At 34.5% G+C, this 16,115-nt stretch overlaps 1 protein-coding gene across 2 annotated transcripts in view; it reads left to right on the top strand.

Annotated features, from left to right (window-relative positions):
• The window catches only part of SNX29 (sorting nexin 29), an 87,005-nt gene that overhangs the window by 29,237 nt on the left and 41,653 nt on the right, over positions 1 to 16,115 (top strand). For both annotated transcript variants that reach the window (XM_072348819.1, XM_072348820.1), the window contains exons 12-16: positions 2,434 to 2,497; positions 3,795 to 3,923; positions 6,003 to 6,085; positions 12,723 to 12,829; positions 15,013 to 15,129. In XM_072348819.1, the coding sequence (XP_072204920.1) occupies positions 2,434 to 2,497; positions 3,795 to 3,923; positions 6,003 to 6,085; positions 12,723 to 12,829; positions 15,013 to 15,129 (500 nt within the window). The remainder of the gene's footprint in view (positions 1 to 2,433; positions 2,498 to 3,794; positions 3,924 to 6,002; positions 6,086 to 12,722; positions 12,830 to 15,012; positions 15,130 to 16,115) is intronic.

The raw sequence follows: 16,115 nt of genomic DNA, 5'->3' as shown, positions 1-16,115 counted from the left end.
GCAGAATGGAGAATTAGTTCTTAAACTGTCCTGTTGTCTAAAGACACAAGCAAGTACAGTTTTATTTTTCTCTCTGTACAGAAAATTTTGCAACTGAATTGGTAGATATGGCTTTGTTCCTGAAACTCTGGGTTATGTGTATGTTTTTTTTTAACTATGTCCAAATTCTGTATTCCATTCAGGAATACAGAAGTAGTGTAGGCAGCATTCATTTGTGAAATTGATTTATGAATAATCAAAATGAATGAACACTACGATATTCTAATGCCGTATTCTAATTTAATGTTGACATGCTAAAGGAGGTGGGCTGTGCATTTTTATTGAATTTTGTTTCATGCTTTAGTATAGATCTGCTTTAGTGAACAGATCTAAGTTTAGCTTTCTCACAATGTGCTTTTTGAAGTGGGAATCTAGCTTGGGACACTGAAGTCACATAGTTGAAGATGTCTATGTAGATGGAATCACTGTTGTTGGTTTGGTCACTGTATACTTATGCTTGTTATTATTACAGTCCAATCCTTCTTTTCTTATTTGTTTTAGCTGCTTCTTTTTTTTTTTTTTTTTTTTTTTTTTTTCAGTAATAGAGTTCTAATGGGAAACTTTCTGCTTTTATCGCACTTCATTGATTTATTGTTTCATAGGTGCCAGCAGTTGGTCTCTTTTCAGTTGCTCAGATAGTGCGTATGTGCAATTAAGACAATCATCAAATAGAAAATAATTTTTGTGATTTTAAATTCTTGATATTTAGCAATTTCTAAATGGAATGAACCACAGTATCAGAAGAAACTTAGATGTAAACATTAAGTTTTTATTCTAGATGAGGTTTTGCGGGAACAAACAGGAGAAAGATGTCAATCTATGAAGCCAGTGGAACTACTTGTAAATAATTTAATTGTCATTATAATAAAAAAATCAATTGCCTGTTATTACAAATTAATAACTTTGTAAGAGCTATTTCCAAATATGTTAAACAAAAATACTTTTTTCAAGTTTGTTGCTACCGGTTGTAGATTTTTCCACACAGGAACAATTCATTGCTATGACATACCCAGACACTGAAGTTCCTTTTCTGTATTGCAATTAGTAGAATTATTATTAAATGGTGAAGCTTATAGCTTGGTTGCATGGAAAATAATTCTAACACAATAAAGAAAAATTGAATGCAGTAGTGCAGTGAAAAACTGTGAGGCCTCCACCCAAAACTTTGGGTTTTTTGTACTTCTTATTTCTGGAGACAAAACTTGAAATGAGTTGGTGGTTTTGTTTTTTTTTTTTTTTTTGTTATTTATTTATTTATTTTATTTCTTCCTTTCCTGCTTCCTTTTAGATTTGCTTGTATAGAACTAGCCTTTTTCTCAGTCCCTTTGATATGCAGGAAAAAACAACACAACAAAACAGATGTTATGAGAAACTGTGTATGTATTCAGGTGTTTGCTAGAAGCCATTCAAGTCTTTGAAGGGTTGTTCTGTTTTGTGGATTTGTACAAGATCTGAAAGTCAGAATCTCATTTAGGTTAGATGACTAAGCCCCTAATACTTTTTTCTGGAGATTTATGGGAATTAGTAGTAGTATAGCTGTACAGTTAGATTTTAAAACTAATAGCATGAATAGCAGCAGAATTCCAAGTGCATGACTTTGAGCCAGCACTTTACAGTACAGAAAAGCTACTCTGATATCAACATTAAACATAACTCAAAAAAATGAAAGTGAAAAGCTGACTTGTGTACAGAAGGATGATCCTTAAGTTATCTCCACACTGAAAAAGATCTCCCTTGAAATGGTAGTGCACCTGAAGATTATATTTCTTACAAATTCAAAGAAATGGTCTTAGTTGTTTTGTCTTGTTCAGGAGGTAAATTATTTTTGAAGTTAATTACAGGATGTAAGGTTTCTTTAATAGGAAATAAAGATGACAGAATTTCTGAATCTTAAAACAATAGACCGAGCTTGAGAAGAAATGTCATGAGAAAGCAATGACATCTCTACTCTGGTCTCATTATAATACTTACATGAACATGTCAGGTTTTGTATCAAAGAAAGCAAGCAATTTGAAGAAGGTAAGCAAGCAACAGTACATTTCATTAATACAGGGAAGAGGTGTTGCATTATATCTTAAGATGCCTCATGTAGCTGTGATTAAAATGGCCTGAACTATAGGCAAACTTGTGTTTATACTGAAACCAAATAGAGATTAATTTGATTTGATCAGTGCTTATGATACTGTGTTAAAACAGTTTTCAAAAGGTTGCTCAAATTAGTGATGAGATCAAGAGAATTGTTAGGTGCTTTGTTGAATAGCAAGTGATTTTGACATCATTCTAAGTGTGTTGCTGAAATAGTACCCCTACATACATGACTGCTGGATCTTAAATGAGCAAAAAGCCACACTAATACATCCCCATTCCCCTTTTACCTTTCCACTTCATTTTTAGATGAACTTCGTCAAGCTATAGTGGCCATGATGAATAGAAAGGATGAACTGGAAGAACAGAATAGGTAATTTTCTGGTCAAGAAGTGCTGTATAATTTCAAAAACCTGTTGTCCCTCAGTTTCTATAACGTAAGATGTCCTTATAAAGCTGTGTGTAATCTGTCATTTTTATGATATAAATATTTTTATTTGAAAAGTAAGCTTAGTACTTCAACATTCAACTGTGGAATCAATATTCAACTGCTCAGTTTTTTTCCTTTAAATTCAAATCACTTATAGGTGTCTTTGGTGGTTTTGCCAGTTGTCGGCTTTTGAAATAAAAACTTATAGCCAAAAGACTCTTATGATCTCATGAGACTTTCTGAATGAGTTAAAGTTTATATTTATGCAAATATTCGAAGTTGTCTTTTTTTCCCCGTCTGGTGCAGAAATGACATAGGACGACTAACAGTATTTCATTGGAAGTGGCTTTCATACGTGAATGTTCTTTTGTTTACTTGGGGCAAAATAATGATGTAAATGTAAAAATGTGTTGTTCATTCAACATGCTTGCAGACCTAATTTACTTAATATATTGAAGCACTTGGTTAAATAAATAAAAATATAAAAAATATATATAGATACTGTTGTTACTCTGTAATAGGATTTTTGCAGTAATTTACATTTTTAATAGATATTTTAATTCAGTGTTGCTTTTAAGGTTGAGAGTACTAACTCATAAAGTTTTGTTGCCTCTTTCGCCTCCTCGCTCCCATAACTGCAAACTAATGCTCCATTCAACTTAGTGTGTTTTGTCTGAAGGACCAAGATGCTTGGGTTTCACATCATGTTGACCCTTCTTAGCTAATCAAGGTTTTCACACAGAGGTGTATGACATTGTCCTACCTGTCTTCTGCTATGGGTAGTAAATAAATTTCTTTTTAGACTGTTTCTGGGAAATAGGAGCTTTTACTGTTGCACAGAAACCATAAGTCATTTGCTACTATAGTAAATTTTTGTGTACGGGTGCTCAGGGACATGACTTAGCAGAGGGTTGTTAGGGTAATGTGGTTAGGTTGGACTCGATCTTTAAGGTCTTTTTCCAACTTGAGTGACTATGACTATGACTTTATGCTTACGAGATTAATACAAATGTAATAATAAGCACTTACAGTTGTAAGTTTTGATCAGATACTTTTTGTTTGCAGCTTTTCATCTCTTTCTATAATCAGACTGGGTGATTTTTATTTTTTTTTACATTGAATTTACCTGAAATTTTAGTGTGATATTAATGGTTGCATTCAAACAACCTACTTTGCAATTGATAAGAGTGTCCTCCAATTACTGTTTAGTTTCCTAACGGATGCTGCTGCCATCTTCCAGGTCCCTTAGAAATCTGCTTGAAGGTGAGATGGAGCATTCTGCAGCAATAAGGCAGGAAATGGACAATTGGAGAAGGAAGGTAGCAGAACAGGAAGAGCGACATGCCACAAAAGTTCAAGCCTTGGCACGGTGAGAAACATTAAAACAGCCATAAAAGTAATGGCAACAATTAGAAAGTAATTCTAAAATGAGAGTTAGTCTAATAGTAAGAAATAAAGACTGCTAAAATAGTGGCTGGGTTGGGCGGTTGGGTAATGAGTCTAGCCAATGCTGCTAAGGTATCTTGGAAGGCAGCAGGGAATAATGTATCAGTGATATTTAGTTGTGAGGCAAGAAGTATGTAAGTACTCCTTTGAATTTTTATATTACAAATAAATATTCTAAAACACTGTTTGGGCATCATTTAAGAAATAGTGAATAAGAATAATAATACAAAGAAACCAAAAAGACATATGATTTAGTCCAATTCATTGTTTTTCAGCATTAACAAAATAAAGCAGCAATAAACAGTCCTCATTATTTAGAAAAAACAAACAAAACCAATATCTTTTATTTTTGTCCTACTGGCAAATCAATGTCATACAGGTAGGCAGATTAATCTTCCTGTTGTCTTCCATAATTTACTGTTTCCCTTGTTGCTTAATTCTGAAATCAGGTGAGAAGATGACATTTTTTACACTTATTTATGGTAAAAAGCATGACTTCATATGATATTTTTCAACATTATAGTGTAATTTCTTAGGATGCTAATTAAATATATGTATCTATATATATATACTGCTATTATAAATCAATTATTTACCTTTTCAGAATTAGGAAAAAAAAATTATCCTATGTTTATGTTGATTGCTTACTGTAAGTCTTTGGGGTTTGTTATGTTGGCTTGTGACCACTGCTATGAATAAATGTTAATGTTTTTCAACCTTAATTAGCTTTGAAATTAAATCAACTCTTGATGGAAGACCTGGAAAGAGGAAATGATGAAACACAGAAACATACATTGAGCATAGCATAAACATTATTGTAATTTTATTAGACAGTATTAAAATTATTTGAAGCAGTACTTAAGACAAACAAAGAATAAAGCTTTTCTGACTCTCTTCTAATCTTGAATAGTTCCAAAACATCCAATGAATAGTTCAGTTTCAAAATTCTACCTACTACAGTGCATAAATTATCTTGTGAGTGACTGCATTCTGTTTGAGCACTTTGAAAGAGCTTATTTTCTTTGAGGCCAGATGACTGGCAAAAAAAAAAAAAAAAAAAAGACAATCCAGAATGATCTTGAATAATTGGAATTTGCAGAGTGATTTGCTGCTGCTGACATCCAGTTTTGCTTACATTTCCTATACATTTTCAACTTGGATGTTACTGCATATTTCAGTCAAAATATTTTGCTAATGCAACAGTCAGATTCAAAAACCTATAAAATGCTGTACATTCGTGTTTGTGTGTTTTCACTAGCCATATTTAGTATGGTTGAAATTTTGACACAGGAACTCCTCAACCAGCATCTGAAGTCACAGATTTCCTGCAATAGGGCACACAGGTAGTTGTCCAGGTGGGTCTTGAGTATCTCCGTAGAAGTGGACCACTCATCCTCTCTGGGCAACCTGTTCCAGTGTTCCATCACCCTTACCTTAAAGAAGGTCTTCTGCAGGATTTATGGAACTTTCTACAGCTGCCTAATTGTGGGTAATGATATATAAGCATCAAGGCAGTTAAGCTGATTATTCTTTTGGTTGTGGAACTTACTAACAGTGGCATAATCCGGAAAGCAATTTGATAGGTTAATTTTGGATTGTGAATCTTAATTATATTGCACACAACAGCATATAAAAACATATATATGGGCCAACATATATAATAAGGTCCAGCAAACATATTTGCATATGCTTTTGAACAGTTCTTTCTTAACTAAATTCCCATAAGTGAAATGCACACCTTTGTGTGTCAACTGTTTTCAGTTTTCTGTAGTCTGTATGTGATCTATCTAGAGTTTCATAGTTACTTACACCTGGAAAACAAATTTGCCTGATACTCTCTGTGGACATATTATTTAATGTGTAAATTTTTTTATTTTTTTAAATCTTAATGGCAAGCTAAGTGAAGCCCATTATCACAGCTGGTATATTTATTTCCTATGAAATGTCCTTCTATTTTGAGAAAATAGTAGTCTTTTCTTATGGTGGTCTTTTTTATCAACAGAGAAAATGAAGTGCTAAAAGTGCAGCTTAAGAAGTATGTAGGAGCTGTCCAGATGCTCAGAAGAGAAGGTCAAGCAGTGGAAGGTAAGGATGAAGGGGAAAAAAAAAAAAATCCACACACAGGCTTCTGCCATTGAGACAAAATTTAGTGGAGGCATAATTAATAACCAAATGCAGGCAGTTGCTCCCAGTCTTGTATGAAAACCTACAGTGAAAGAATAATTAGTGAATAGCCATAGGACTTCTTTATATGTATCTGCTTTTTTCTGATCTTGAAGTGGACCTCTGTGTGTAACTGACTACCCAGTCCTGTGCAAGTCAAGATCAATAAGTAACAATTCAGCCACACAAAATAACCCCAGTGTGGCTAGGGAGTGGTTCATGCACCCACATCCCATCCAGTATGATATCAGCCCTCTCCCTGCTGAAAATATGAACTGAAAAGAGGTGGATTCCATTTCTCTGAACACAGTCCCCTGTGTCTCTCACTGGGCTATTGTTGTTTTGAACAGTTTTCCTTTGACATCAGTATTGATTGTAAAAGAATTTTATGTGATGGCTTACCATCAAATTACTGTTCTGTAGAAACCATCAGGATATCATTGTTTTGGTATATTTTCCTTTTGAGGAAAACACTGTATGTGATTTTTTTCTACTCATGATTAGAGAAGGTTTTCTGGCAGTTTCAGAAAGAAGGTCATATTTTAATTATTATTTTATTTTTCAGCAATATACCTTCCAGAAAAGGCTATCACATATAAATTTATTATTGAAAAAAATAAATCTGAATAAATGCATACCTGAAGGTGGCCTACAGGAAAGCTGGAGAGGGACTTTTTATAAGGGCAGGATTAGGGGAAATGGTTTTAAATTTGAAGAGAGTAAATTTAGACTATGAAGGTGGTGAGACTGGTTGTCCAATGAGGTTGTGAATGCCTCCTCCCTGGAAGCATTTCAGGTCATGCTGTATAGTTGGAAGAATAAAAGTGTACAGTTCTAATTACACAGTAAATAGATAGCCAGAGGGTATCTTAAGAGAGACTTACCAGTTCTGAGGCTTTCAGTCAAGATGGATGCTCACCAACATTGAGAGTGACAACAGAAACTCTGGAAAGGGATACCATGTTAGTGGTGGCCAGCCCTTAAATGGGATCTAGTAGAGATGGAGTCAAGCTCCACCCCTCCTGGGAGCACAGATGAATTACCTTCACCTGTGCTCCCACAGCTGACTTGTCTCTTGTCTCAGATGGTTAATCAGAGGTTCAGGCTGTGATCAAGTTTCCTTTACACATGAAGGATGGGACTTTGAGTAACCTGGTCAATAGGAAGGTATCCCTGCCTATAGTGAAGAGGCCAGAACTAGATGATCTTAAAGGTCCCTTCCATCCCACACCATTCTATAGACCAGATATTTCTTTTATAATCTGAAAGATAACAAGTCAAATAATTGACAGAAGAGTCCCTGACTGGAGTAGTAATTTTGAGTCATCTTCTGGTAGGACTACTGTTTACAGATGTTTTGAGAGAGGAAGTAGGTGGCTCTTCAGAAACTGGCAGTGTTGTTTTTTTTTTTTTTTCCTAATTGTCAATGTCGTTGTCATATAGATGACTATACGAATGAATACGACATAAATCCAGTTCTTAAGGGCTTGTTACCACACTTTTAAAAATTCTGTTAATCTTTAAAAGGATTATTGTTTGTAAGAATGGATTTTTACTTCTGACACTGTTGTAGTGTAGTGGTTTATGTTAAGAATTATTCACGAAGAACATCTCTTAAGCTTCTTATAATAGCAGAAATTATCCTTCATTAAATACTGACAATTTCCGTGATGAGTCTAGGAAAAAAAAGATTAAAAATTCCTTGGCTAACTATATTTTGCCTGTGCAAATTAGTGAATGATATGAATAGAGACTGAGAAGGTTAGTCAGATTTTCTTGAAGAAGGGATGTGAAACACTACCAGCATTTTTAAGAATGAATATACGTATGCTTTATGCTCAAAGGATATTTAATCCACCCACGGTAATTGCTTATTATACTTACCGTAAGTGACCAAAATAAATTCCAACTATGTCACTTGTGCATTGCTTGTAATAATTTGTCTTACATTCTAATTATCGCATTTTCTTTTTCCGTATAACTGAATATTTTTTTCTAACATTGGTGATTTGTGGTTTTTTTTTTAGTAGTATTGGGGCTTCTAACTCAGAAGAGTACTTAGACATGTGAATAATACCTAAGTACTAATATATTTAGAGAAAAATATGAATATTGATTGCTGAAGTGCAACATAGTTGTCACAAGTTCTTCAGCTTCATGAGAAGTAAAAAACGGTGTGCATTTAATAGTGTGGAGATAGAAAAGTGTTAAGAAGCTACTGTAAGAAAAAAAGTTATATTTTGCTCTTGTGACCAGAGATCCTGTATCAGTCATCTGAATAATCTTCTAGTCTGAACAAAATACAAATAGGAACAAAAGTCATTAGACTACTTAGGAATTTAGTGTGTTATGTTTTATTCAGTGACCATGATTACAGGGCCTTTGAATCAGCTTTGTATCTTTAAAATTTTTTTATTGCTAAAAGCTTAAACACAGCTTTGGCAAATTGGATCCAAGCTGGAAAGGATCTTCTGGGATAGGTAAAACTTACTGTGTAATCTCTAACCTCCCCTTCAGTGTATTTGGCTTTTGGCAGTCACAGTTTGAAGACTTCCAGAAGTTTTCAATGTTTGCTATCCAATGTGATAAATGATTTAAATTATTCCAGTGTTCATGTGTTTTATTGTGGTGGCAAACAACAAGGTTTTATTTGAATATATGAAAACAGTTTTACAGCACCAGAATTAGATCTAGAAACTCAGTAAAATGGTAACTCTGAAGCTTAATGAAGAAAGTGCTGGCATTAATTACCGTTTATCAGAGACAGCCAGCTATCCTGGAACTGCACATGCTGCTTTGATTGTAAATGTTGTTTGAAAATCTCTCGCTTTAGTTTGGAATAATGCCTAAGTCCTTTCTCTTTTGGCAATCCTTCTGTCACATATATATATTTTTAAGGTTCAGTTGTTTCCTTGAACTCTTAGGCCTTATGTTGTATTCAGATTGTTGCTAGACAACAGAAAGCATCTTTTACTTGTTTTCTTCTGCTTTAATCGCTCTTAAATTGACCCTGGTCCCATAGTGAAGAAGTTGATTAACAAGACTTGTTGCTTAGACTATGTGAATATTTATGTAAAAAAAAATAAAAAATAAAAAAATATATATATTGCTAACTAGTAACAACAAGGAAAGAAAACACACTGTCTTAAGGTGAGATGTGTTAAAAAAAACTGCCATCTAAAAATAGCTTGATAGTAAGATAGTTATTTGTGAATGCTAATTTATGTTCTTCAAGAACGATTCTAGTAACTATTTTGTCCGGCATACTTACCTTGCAATATTGTAGGCATTAATTCATCAGCTATTCAGCTATTACCTTTGATAATTAAGATTGTTTGTGTTTCTAGAAAGTGCTATTTGTACTTTCCAATACATTCATCACTGTATAACTTAAGACAAATTTTTGAATTCTAATTATAGTATAATTTAAAGTGACCATAACACTTGTTCTTAATTAGCTTCTGTGTTTAAAGGATAACGGTATGTTTGCAAGATCTTTTATTACTGTGTTCTTAGACTGTGACAATTGGTAATAACAGGATGAAGGAACTTCTGATTTCTCTACTTTTGTCATTTTAAGATGTAACTCTTTTCTGTTTCTTATATATTAATCCATATACTCATAGATTCAATTTTTTTCACAGTATCACAGTATTGTGCAAGTTGGAAGGGACTTTAGAGATCGAGTCCAACTCTCGGGATTCGAGCCTTTCTGTGTAGCAGAGTGGCACTTCTACCACTTGCGCCACAGGGGTGATTTGAACCTGGGCCTCTGGTGTTGCAAGCGGCACTTCTACCACTGTGCCACCAGGGCACACCTAACTTTAGCCTTACAGGGAAATGGAGTTCCTTTTGTTTAAACTTGAAAAATACTCAGCCATCATCTTTTCTGGAGTGTTAGGAAATTGTCCTCACCAGGGTTAAACTGATTCATAGAGCTGATTTCAATAACACGTTATGTTATTGTAAATAAGTAATTTCAGTGATGATTAATCTTCCAAATGATATCAGAACTGAAGTCTTCTTATATATATTGGAGATTTTAGAACACTATATGTTTAGAATTCTTGTGAAACTATTTTGTAAGGCTCAAAATAAATTGAGCTTTTACAACATTTTATTTTACAATAAATAGAGAAGAGTCTATTAGATCAGATGCTATTGATGATAGCTTTTAATAATGTATGGGAACTTTTGAGTCATGGCCTGAACCACTGATTTATCACCTGGGAAAGGACCCAGTCAGGCCTGGGAGCACAGATGAAGGCACTTCAGCAGTGTGACCTCTCTTAGACCCCATTTAAGGGCTGAATGCCCCTGGGGAAGGATCTTTGGTTGGAGATCCCTCCCTTGTGTAGTCCTTTCTGTGAGTCTAGATCTTTGGAGGCAGGTGAGCACCTTTTCCTTTGAAATATTGTCCTATCTGCCCTGGTCCCTCTGCTGTATCACTCTTCCACCATGTTAATCTTTCCAATTGTATCACATAGATTCCTAAAGCTAAACAGAAGTCAGCATAATAGTTTTCCCTGAGGTGACTTCCTGAATGTTGTCTTTTGTAAAAAATACAATTATAAATATAATGTCCAAGCTTTAGAACTGTGTCAAATTCAGAATAGCATACCAGCTTTCAAAGTGAGTGAAAATTACTGTAGACTAAACAGATTAATTATTAATATTTAAGCATTAAATAAATTGTAATCTTGACTTCTCAGTCATCATCTGGATCTAGATGTCTACCACTTCTTAAACCTGCTGAGATACAGTAATTCTAGGTCCTGTTTATTTAAGGAGTTCTGTGCTCACTTGCCCAAACAAACCCTTGAAGCTAGTTGACTAACCTTAAAAATTCATAAAACGTAGGGTTGAGGCAGAAAACTCTGAAATGTTTTAATTGCATTTGTGCTGGTTCTTTTATTTTTACTTTTTTTTTTTTTTTTTTTTTTTTTTTTTTACTAAAGGTTTTATATAGATTTATTTATTTATTTTAATTTCAGGAATAATCAGTTTTAAAATCAAAGGTGATTTCTGAGAATACAACACTATTGCAAACTCTAGTTAGAAACTTGTAGAATATAGTACATCTTTTTCAAGTTTTTAAAACAAAAGTCATTGAAATGCTGTGGCTATCTTGTCCTTCTTATGGAAGAATGTGTGGATTTGTTCATAATAGTGGCATTACTGCCATGTGACCTTTGAAGTCTTGTTGAAATGTTCATAGTACTTTTGTATGAAAAGCATACCTGATCATGTAAGTTAAATCCTTTTTTGTTGTTTACAATGCATGACTACTTTTTAAATTCTGTGAACAGAGAAATCTATTAAGATTAAGAGTAACTCTATTAAGAGTTACTACTTTCTTAAATAAATGATGGCAGGAGCATTCTTTACTGCTAGTAGTTTGTTTCTGAAGTTTGCTAAAGATGGAAAAAATATGAAAGGATCACTTTTCATCATTTAGTGAATTGATATGAAAAAATCACAAAAAATTTGGGCAACAAAGGAATTTCAAATTAAAAATTATAGTAACCTTAATTTCAAAAAGGGCACTAAGAAAATTGTCTACTAATCTAAATTAGAAGCTGCAGAAAGCAGCTTGCAAATAATATTGTGCTTGTAAGAAAATGAGAAATAACATGGTTTGGAAATCACAGTCTAATGAGGGAACAAATCTGATCTTGGGTTATGCTGTGCCATCTGGTGTATTTGTTTCTTCATCTATCAAAAGCTTTTCGTGTTATCAGAGTTATATTTTATGTGAGACCTTCTATTAAGTGTAGTTATGCTATGTGGTTATGGAAATTCATGATCTGTGAAGAGAAGTTGAGTTGGACTTTGTGTAATTTGTAGGAGAATTACTTAGGCCTTCAAATGATCTTCATATATGAAAGTGGGGGCTAGGAACTGGAATAGAATGAACCAGTTTTCATTGACTGTGGATGAGGAGGAATGGGCTTAAATGGCAGGTGAAACAAATTTGATTAACTATCAAGAAAACCTTTTCTGAGAATAACACTTACATTTAAGTAAATTGTGCACAGAAATCTCCTTTATTGAAGGTTTCTAAGAATGAATTAAGCAATTAACTGTGAGGAATAAAATAAATACAGATGATTCTGCTGTATGCAGAAGGATGAATTGTTAGGTAAAGTTTGAAATGTAATTTCTCAGCCCTATTATCTGTAGCTGCTATGATGTGTGAGTAGTTCTGCTCAAGTAATAAGAGGTTATGTTTTTGTAATTACAAAAAAAAAAAGCACAAGCTTAGTTTTCAGAGCACATTGTTACAAGCTGGAGTCACTATCTATGTAGCTGTAGTCACAAAATAGCCAGATTCATCTAGCTTTTATTTTTTTCCTGTGAAGATTAGAGAATTTGTCTAAACAGTGACTGCAAGAAAGCTCCGTGCAGTGTTTTTTGTAGTACTTGCAATATAGTTTAATGTTACATCCTATTTTGATACTTCTAAGAACTGTTTCTTTTAGAACTGCTACTTTGAAATGATTGTCTACAATGTTTATGTAATTCAGTGTTTTTAATTTGAGGCATCTCTTTGTTTTAGTTTTGCCAAACATTTGGAGCACTGATGGTGAACTTACTGTTCCAGAGCAAAAGCAAGTAGAAAACGATGAGGAACTAGCCAACTCTTATGAAAGAAAATTGATTGAGGTAAAGTATGCTGCACAACTTTTGAGGGACAGTAAAGATAACATAGCATTTGAAGATGTAAACATTTCTTTAGCTTTTTTCCCCCATTAGTCTAAAATAAAATTCTTATTTTTGCTCTAAAAATTAAGTTTAATTTTCAGTCTTCTGTTGTAAAAATACAGATTTATTCATTCAACTTCAAAGCTAATTTAAAACAATTCACGTGATTGAAACACATTTCTTAATAAAGATATGCATTCATATTTTTTATTAAAATTGGTATAAAAATACCACATTGCTTACAATAAAAAAGGACCAAACTTGTTTAATTGTTAAGAAATCTCTGATAGGCTGAAAGATGTGTCACTTTAGAACTGATTTGATTTACTGCATTAAGAAATAAGTCTATTATGAAGATTTTAATAAGTAAGTTTTTTTAGTGTTGTAATTGATGATTATAAAATGGTCAGACAGTTGGTTTCAGGCATTGTATAAGCTACAGTACATTATTAACAAGCTTTATTGTATTATGAATTGAACTTTGTAAGGTTCCTGACATACTGATATATTTTTTTTTTTTTAAACATTCTTGCACCTTTCTGATTGGACCTTTTATGATTGTGTTTAATTTTCGTAAAGCTTTGTAATATAGCTTCTGGAGTACTGAAGTATGGAAATGCTTGATGGAAGCTAATAGTTCAGTTGATTTTATGTTAGTATAAGTTCCTAATACAAGATTCTCATTTGTAAAGTAACATAAAATTATTAATTACTGAAAAAGTAAAAATAGAGACTATGGATTCATCTTAAGTTTAATAAAAATGACTTTCCAGATGAAAGCAATGAAATTTTATACCTAAATCTCCTATTAAACAAACATTTTTATAGAAATAAATTATAGACTGGTCTAGAACCTCTTGACCAGGTTGTTCAGAGTCCCATCCAGGCTGGCCTTTGCTGCTGCAAGGGTAAGTGCATCCACAATATCTCTGGACAGTCTGTTCCGGAGTTTCACCACCCTCACAGTAAAGCATTTCTTTCTCATATTTAATCTAAATCTACCGTCTTCAAGTTTAAAGCCTTCATCACCTTATAAGAAGTCCCTTTCCAGCTCTTCTGTAGGCCCCCTTCAGGTACTAGAGGACCACTATAAGGTCTCCTCAGAACCTTCTCTTCTCCAGGCTGAAGAGCCCTAACTCTCTCAGCTTGTCCCCATAGGAGAGGTGCTCCAGCCCTCTGATCATCCTTGTGGCCCTCCTCTGGACCTGCTCCAACAGCTCCATATTCTTCTTATGTTGGGGTCTCTGGAACTGAATGCAATACTCCAGATGGGGTGTCATGAGAGCAGAGTAGAAGGACAGAATCACCTCCCTTGCTGGTCATGCTTTGCTTGGATATGTTTCACCTTCTGGGCTGCAAGCACACATTGCCAGCTCATGTTGAATCTTTCATCAATCAGCCCCCCCCAAATCTTTCTCAGGGCTGCTTTCAAGCCATTCTCTGCCCATCTTGTATCAGTGGTTGGAATTGCCCTGACCCTTGCGCTTGGCCTTTTTGAACTGGATCAGGTTGGCATGGGCCCACCTCTCCAGCCAGTGACAGGTTGGCCCTGGTAGAGGTGTTTTAACCTCTCCTGTTAAGTGCAGCTTTTCTTGTTATGACCTAGGAATACTTATCTGGCACTCCATCTATGATTCTAGCCTATATCAACATTCCCCTTTTATAGGGAATATAGAAATAATTTACTTGGATACTTTTAACAGTAGGATTTTCTGAATGGAATCTTCTGTCTTAAGAATAATTCTACACAATCTTTTTGTCTCATATTTCTTTTCTGTAAGGCTTACAAGCACCATTGTCCATTTGAGACAAATCCCTTGCCAGGTATATTAGGTATTGATAGATCATCTCTCAGAACTGAATCTTTCATTCAACTTTGTAGTCAAGTAGTTCTGACAGGAGTAATTTTTTTTTTACAGCATATGACACCGGTGGCACACGGTGTTAGAACCACGGCTTGCAACACTGGAGGGCCTGGGTTCGAATCCCCCTTGTGGCGCAAGTGGTACAAGTGCTGCTCTGCTACACTAGAGGGCTCGAATCCCGGGAGTTGAACTCGACGATCTCTAAGGTCCCTTCCAACTCGCACGATACTATGATGCTATGATACTATGACACATTTATCTCTGAATTATGTTTTTCAGGTGGCTGAAATGCATGGGGAGTTGATTGAGTTTAATGAGAGGCTGCATCGTGCTCTAATGGCTAAAGAGGCTCTTGTGTGCCAGATGAGGCAGGAGCTAATTGATTTGAGAGGACCAGTAAGTATTTATTAAATGATGGAATAGCATTCTTGACTTCAAAACATTTACTCATATTCAGGTAAAATCTGTATTAGCTTATCAGAAATAGCAGCTGGTGAAACATCAACTAAAAGTACCTTATTTGGTGTTTTTGATCATCATAGTATCATAGTATTGTGCGAGTTGGAAGGGACCTTAGAGATCATCGAGTCCAACTCCCGGGATTTGAGCCCTCTGTGTAGCAGAGCGGCACTTCTACCCCCTGCTCCACAGCGGGGATTCGAACCCGGGCCCCCTGGTGTTGCAAACGGGAATTCTACCGCTGCGCCACCGGGGCACACAATGCTGATACTTTTGTTCTCTTCAACAGTATTGAATGTAAGGCAGATATGTTCAGACAATAAAATTGCTTGAAGTATTCAAATATAAGGGTTTCAGTGTTTTAAGTGAGCTTTCTTTGAAAGGTTGAACAACATTAAATAATGGGTTTCTAAATATAAGGTCATCTATATTGATAGATCTACTGAGATCAGCAGTTGATGTTCTGAAGTTCTGTTATTTGCATAGAAGCAATGAAATTTTTGGTGTTATGCTTAGTTGTCTTTAAAAACACTATAGAAATATGGTATTTCCATTTTGTTTCTTTAGTTCTCATACATACCTTCTTTTCCTCCTTTTAATTTTATCCCTCTAAGCTAAAATACTTGATCTGGAAATAATGCGTATTTCGTTATTTTGGCCCAAAGCTTTGGAGGTGGATGTTGATGAGGTGGCAACAGAGGTTGAAACTTCCCATTTGCTCTAGGCTTATCATATCAAAGTTTCACAAACTACATTTTAAGACTACTGACTATGAAATTTCAATTAATTAGAAAACTAGACATCACTAATTTAATATTTTTTCTAATGTATTTTTCAGATAATAAATAATAGCCTCCTAGCAGCTGAATTCAATTTACATGCTGAAGAAATGGTATATATTATATTAGTCTTTAAGAAGCTGA

Source organism: Excalfactoria chinensis, chromosome 14 (assembly GCF_039878825.1).
Source record: "Excalfactoria chinensis isolate bCotChi1 chromosome 14, bCotChi1.hap2, whole genome shotgun sequence".
NCBI lineage: Eukaryota > Metazoa > Chordata > Aves > Galliformes > Phasianidae > Excalfactoria > Excalfactoria chinensis.
This window is presented reverse-complemented; position numbering and strand designations above follow the sequence as displayed.